Source organism: Pseudomyrmex gracilis, unplaced genomic scaffold (assembly GCF_002006095.1).
Source record: "Pseudomyrmex gracilis isolate BER0280 unplaced genomic scaffold, ASM200609v1 scaffold_306, whole genome shotgun sequence".
Taxonomy (NCBI): domain Eukaryota; kingdom Metazoa; phylum Arthropoda; class Insecta; order Hymenoptera; family Formicidae; genus Pseudomyrmex; species Pseudomyrmex gracilis.
Genome location: NW_018020890.1, coordinates 63,361 through 70,343, shown reverse-complemented (window position 1 = coordinate 70,343; position 6,983 = coordinate 63,361). Strand labels below are relative to the sequence as shown.

At 40.0% G+C, this 6,983-nt stretch overlaps 1 protein-coding gene across 1 annotated transcript in view; it reads left to right on the top strand.

The window, feature by feature from the left end:
• Nucleotides 1-6,324, top strand: part of LOC109859940 — an 8,037-nt gene extending 1,713 nt beyond the window's left edge. The window contains exons 2-3 of the mRNA XM_020438690.1: nucleotides 2,229-2,351; nucleotides 2,705-6,324. Of these exons, the coding sequence (XP_020294279.1) occupies nucleotides 2,229-2,351; nucleotides 2,705-6,324 (3,743 nt within the window). The remainder of the gene's footprint in view (nucleotides 1-2,228; nucleotides 2,352-2,704) is intronic.
• The last annotated feature ends 659 nt before the right edge of the window (nucleotides 6,325-6,983 follow it).

Genomic DNA, 6,983 nt, shown 5'->3' with positions numbered 1-6,983 from the left:
CTATAAAGGCTTTTTATATTCTAATCAGTATATATTCTTATCAATATTACTATTTAGAGGATTTTCCTCTTAAAATAAGAAACTCTTCTTGGCGCCTATTTTAGTATAAAATATACTTAAAGTAAGTGAGATAATATCCTCACACAAAATAAGAATACAATTTTTTCGGTGTATATAATTATAAATTATTTTATATATGTGATTTCTTTGAGTAACTTTTGAAGAAATTGTTGCGAGAGAGATAAATATAAAATTGTGTTATTTTGATCGGGAGAGTATTAATTCGATTAACGAAAGTAATAATACGTTTACGTACCTATAACAAGAACGGAATTTATATCAGTATTAATAGAAAGTTGCAAATTAGAGGAATTGCATCGCTCCGCTCAACTCTTTTCTCACACATAACTGAGGAACAGTCTCACGGTATCCCCTCACACAGGATGCGCATATAATAATGGTATTGTTTTTCATGAGTCTAGCTACGGTTAGTAAATCATTTAAGCACAGAGCAGAATTTTTCTGTGCATTCTTTAGCATTCCAAGAAAAGGATAACACGCTCTTTCACACTCTCTCTCTCTCTCTCTCTCTGTGCGTGTGTCCTATGAATATATATTCTTTCTTTTTTTTTAATAATATTTTAAGTTATTTTTTAATATATTATTTATATCTTTTTAATTTATTTTAAATATTTTGTTTCTTGCGTATGTAAATATATTTTTATTTGTTTGTGTAATAGTGAACTTAGATAAATTATACACCCGATATATAATAGGAGTTAATGTTTGTAGTATGTACAATTTTTTTTATCGCGTATGTATGTAAGCGCTTTTAAATTGCTATTTGGCAAAAGTTTAATTTAAAATATTTTATCACACACACGCTACGACGACACAAATTCAATCTCCGTATTTATCGGTTTGATCTAAAGTCTCAATCGACTTTGATATTAACTCATTTAAAGTAGCAATATATAAGTATATAGGAATATAGGCTTTTTTTTTTATTCAAGTATCTCAACGTGCGTTCACCGGAAGCGCGGCGTAGCGTAACTCCGGTATTTCCCCGCGTGCGTGAAGAGATATATACTCAGCACAAGAACATTTAACAACTTAAATAGTTTAGTTAAATTCTTCGGTTAAAATCTTCATTAGTCGAAATATTTTGAATTTATAACGTTTCGAAGATTACGAAAAAAATAGAAAAAAAAAAAAAAAAAAAAACAAAATAAAAATTTATTTTATACGAGACATACATGTATATGAGACATATATGTAGTCCGTAATATATTTATATAAAACTGAACATATAGATATGTACATATAGATATCAATATATAGATATATGTGAACTTGATAAAATATGAATGTAATTATTTGATTTATAAATCGTGTTCGACGTTAAAATTTTATGCAAACCATTTGCGTTCTTTGTATATATGTTTCGAATTTGCAACAGGTGTAATATATGCGTGTAAACAAAATATAACTACATATTACTTTTGAGTAAATTTTGTACACATATTTTTTTTGCAAAACAACATATAAAACAAATAAACAACAATTTGAAACAGTGCTGCAAGTTGTTGCAACTTATGTTCTATATGACAGATATATAAATAAAATATAAAATAATCTATTACAAGTGTAATATATTTTTGTGGACATTTTGTTATTTATATAAGATTAAATATATGTTTATGTGAAATTTATATATATTTGTATATATTATGAAAGAGAAAATGTAAACTTGTTTGTTATTGTTTTATATAAGTTCTTTAGATTAAAACTCACGATATAATATCTTTGATGCTTAATAGATAAAGCTTCTAATCTGAGCCGTTTGAGATATTGTAAAATGAAAGATACTACGGTACAGAATTATTATTTGTATCAGGTGTTACGCATCTCTAGTTTCCGCGTTAAATGGCAAACGTATAAATGTGTACAGTGTGAACAATTCTACGGGAATAATGCGTATATCACGTATTATCAAAAACATGTATTAATATAAATTATTATATTAGTATAATATTTTATATTAATATATTAATTATATCTTATATTATATATATATTATATTATTATATTATATTATATTATCTTATAATATATTTAGTACATATATTTACATGTTTGTATATATTTAGTGTATATATATATATATATATATATATATTTTTTAAATGTATATATTTTATATTGATATATTTTATCTTGTGTTTCAGAATGTGAAACAAAGGATCATAGAAATCAGCAAGACGCACAAGACGTCAAAGATACGACGCACGACGGTTGTCAAAAAAGTTTGCAAGAAAGATTGGAAAAACAGCATCGAGCATCTCTACCTGGTATATTTTTTTATTTCGAAGTAATGTTTTTATTGACAGTAACATATTTTTGCGCACTTGTATAAGACATCACGTTATCATGAACAAAATATTTACAATATGTGTAAGATATATTGTACATTTCTTTTTTATTTAAATAGTTTAATATATATGATATTTAACGAAACAAAATTGCAACTAATTATTTAAAAAACTATACGAAATAAGGATTGTAATATATATATTAAAGTGTTACTGTATATATTAAAGTGTTACATTTTTTGAACATTGCAAATTTGCAATAAATCATCAAATTTATTCATTTCGCTCTCGATTTAGTGGTACACAATACTTGTTTTGTTTTTGTTTTGTAGATCTGCACCATCGTTACCTTGTGGAAACAATAACAATGACAACCGTTACGGAGCGGCGCATTGTGCGGGAAATTAGCGAGGAGGAGCGCAAGGACGGCTTCGGGCGATCCGATACGGATAAAAGCAAGAACGGTTGCAACGTTCCAAAAGATAACGATTTTAATCCGGCGCTTTGTCTTACGACGGACGCTTCTTCTATGTCGGTCGTTCGTGAGAACACGTCGCAACTCAACGCGCGATATAACGAATCCGAAGTCACGGAAAATTGTGAAAGCGACACAAACGTCAAAAATCCGGTTGGCGAGAAAAAAACAGAGGCGACGGTCGAGGTCAGCGAACGCATCGGTGATCAAACGACTACGTCGGGCGATCAGCAGTCACAACGCGAGCAGGACATCAAAGAGCTTTCCCTCGTTTTTAAACTAGGCAACATGTCTCTGGCCAATAATAGCCTGAAGCCAAATTCCGCAGTAAGACAACTCTTTCCCAATCCAAAGTTTATATCGCCACCACCGGCGCCGACTAACAAACCAGGTTCCTCGGATCATTTCCAGGACGAGGCGCACAAATTTCTAATTACCGCCGAGAGTTTGCGATTGTTCGACGCGGCGAAAAAGTCATCGGTTCTCGATGATTCGTACGAATCGCCGGAATGCGAGACAAACTCGATCAAAAGATCCATCGAACGCAACACCCTGCGACGAAGTCTGATCGGCAAATATAACACGATATCGCGCAAGAAGAATCTACGACCCAAGAATCTGTCGTTGGAGGAGCGCATCAGGCAGCTCACGTGCGTCGATCAGGACGACGACAACGTGGACACAACGGACAGTTCCGACTCGATGAAGGATACCAAGTATGGGGGTGATCTTTCGATACGAACGTCGCCATTGGGCGAGGAACGGCCTACGTACGAGTCGCTGTCCGCGAGCGTGGTCTCAACAGAAACCGCTGCCAGTTTAACAATGGTGTCGACGAGATCAAATTCTTTGACAGCGACGACAACCGACGCGATGACAACAACGGCGAACATGATGGCGTCGTCCGGAGGACAGAGTTCGATGGGTAAGCCAATGCTGATAACAGACAATCCGCCCACGACTCAATCCACTTACAAAAAACTCACGGATCTGTTCGCGCACAAAAAGAACATTCAGTCGAACCTTCCCGATCTTGGTATCGGCACGGGGGGCAGAAATCTTCTCGCCAAAGAGTGCCAGTCGAAAAATCCAAAATTGAACTCGGACGTTCGCAAACAATTGTTGGCGAGTTTGGCGCCGCTCTCCTGCGTTGCCATCGGAAACGCTTCCGACAACCAAGATGCCGATTATTATCGAAACGAGTCCAGAATGTTGACGTCCGCCAACCGATCCGAATCAATGAGCTGCAATTCGGACTCGTCGTACAGTTTGGAGGATATTGAAGCGGTTCTGAACGACGACAGAAAGTACGCCGGCCAACCGGATGTGACGAGATGCACGCCGATAGGCAGCAGACCCGATATAGGCGACAATAGTACAACCGACGAGTTGCTCGCATTCGTCGAGCAAGACAAATCGAGAATGGAGCGAATAAAACGACGTTATAACGAAACGGAGGATCGTTTCGCGTTTTCAAACGGCTATCACTCCGAGGACAAGGCGGTGAATACGACGTCCACTGAGAATATTACTAAGAATCGCGAAGTCAGGGTGGACGGCCAGGTGGACAATGAAGCGGAGAACGACGATGACGAGCTAAACGATTACGGTTTCAATCGACGACCGTCGGTGACGGGGATCAAGCAGCAATACGAAACCATCAACGAGACGCTTCATCGAATGCGATCAACCGGTGTGGCCAACAACTGCAACAACGACGCGGCACGATCGAGCTCGACGTGGCCAATGTATTGCGACGCGAACAACGGGGACGTGAAGATAGACGCCAAGACTCTGTTGGCCGACGGGAACGAAGCGGTCTCCATACTTGCGGATTCGTACGCAAGTATGGGAAGTTTTGAGAGAGACACGAACACAATCAATCGAATAAACACGATGCAACGACAGATCGACGATATCTATCAGACTATCGCCGAGAGCAAGGCGGTAACCGCTAACATCCACGGTATCACCGAACGCATGACTTATCTGGAGAACACGATACCGCGTCAATTTGTCCGAACGATCTCCGACGAAGACGCGACGCATATGTACGCCGAGCACAGAAATGGTCATCACTACTTTCACGAACAGCAGCAGATGTCCAGCAGCAGCAGCACGCGCATGTTGCGCATCGCGGGCGGCGGCGGCGGCGGCGGCGACGATATCGCGGGTGCGATATATACCAACACGTTGTCGAAGATGCAACGTCGCAATCCTCCTGTAACAATTGCCAATTATCACTGTAACGTGTTGCCCGGCGGCGCTGTGCCGGCTGTTAACACCAAGTGCTACCGCACCATGTACTTCGTCCCTTACAGCGGCATGTCGGATCCAACTTATCAAAATATTCAGCGCATTCTACCCCCGCACTCGTCCCCAAACTATGCCAATCACATCGAACGTTATCCGTATCCCAGACTGAACAGGACCAATCAACAACAGGCTATCTATTATAACGCAAATCGTTCTTCCGTCACGTCGCATTCCAATTTGAGCAATACGTCTCCGCCTGTGCCACCTCCGCCTCCGCCGCCTCCGCCACCTCCGCCCCCGCCGCTGCCGCTCGCATCCGTACCCAATTCGAATTCTCTGCAACAATTGCAGGCCGTCGCTCAACAGGCGCCGCTTCATCTTCACATACATCCTCACCAGACTGAAGATTTTCGATCGCCCAACATCGCGTTCACTTCCGTGCCGCACTCGGCGTTGCATCCCATGCAGCTTCATCATCATCATCAACATCAGCATCAGCATCATCACGGCGAAATGGCCGGTTCTTATCGCGTGCCTCTGGCAACGCAGCTTTCGCCACCCTCGTATACGGTAGTCGCGCCATCGAGATGTATTCCGGCGAGTAATCAGGACGGTTATCCGTTGTATCCGGCGCATTTGGCGCGTGGTAACGCGAGTGCTGTAGCCGCCGCCGCAGCCGCCGCAGCCGCAGCCGCGGATATCCAAACCCAAACGATCGCCATCTCGTCGTTCTCATCGTCGCCGTCGTCCTCATCATCATCTTCGTCGTCATCATCCTCGTCATCTTCGGCGTCAGCGGCGTCCGCGTTGTCATCGTCCTCGTCCTCGTCCACTTCAGCCACTGCCACTTCTTTAAAATGTACAGGAGTCGTGCCCAGCAATAAAAGTTGCGAGCCTATTATCGGAACGTCCTACGTCGTTAGCAGTAACGCGCAATCTGGAACGAATAGCGTAGCTCCGCTCGCATCGTCATCAGCGGCGGCCATATCCTCGGTTACAACGGTGTTGCAACTGCCACGAACCGTTAATACTTGCGCAATGACGGAGCGCGGGATTCCCGAAGGAGCCAGCATGCCAACCCGAGACTTTCCTCAGCCATCCGGACCGGCAAATTCGACGGCGCATGTCATGCTAATGTCCAACTCTTACGTTGATCCCAATGCAAGTCTTACCACTCAGACCAATCCTCCAAACACGATATATTACGCTATGAACGTCTGAAGGACCTAAATTTTATGACGAAAGAGCCTGTTGAAAAGATTTATATAAACGTCTGTTCAACTGTTTCATAATTTGTAGGTAATTTTTTGTGTTGCTTCTTAAAAATATTTAATTTTTTTACATGTTTCTTGAGTGATATTCAATTGTTTCTTTATAGTTTTTTTTTTTTAATAGTTTGTAACGTTGCAACAGTAACCTTCTTTGGTACTCTTATTTTTTGTGCACATATTACAGTTTTTTTTTTTTTTTATTAATTAATTATAAGTTTGTGATCCGCATCTTAATTTTAAACGAAACAATCTTTCTCGATAAACGAGAAGAAGTCCTGTCTAAGATTCTTCAGTCGTCCTTCAGACGCGAGAGTATATGTTATAAAAAACTTTGTTAACTTTGTTAACATACAAAAAAATTTATAACGAGAATAAGAAAACATCGCGTATTAATGTGGTACGTATGCGTCTTACGGTATATTCCACTTGCATCAATGCTCTATCCCGGATTATTATTTCCATTACTCAGCGCGAGTACACATATATTTCTGGAGTATTTATTATAATGCATTAACAATGTTATATACACACACACACACATACTCTTATATTCTCGACTTATAATAACGACGAGTACAATGTGTGCAAACTTTGTTACAACACACTTGT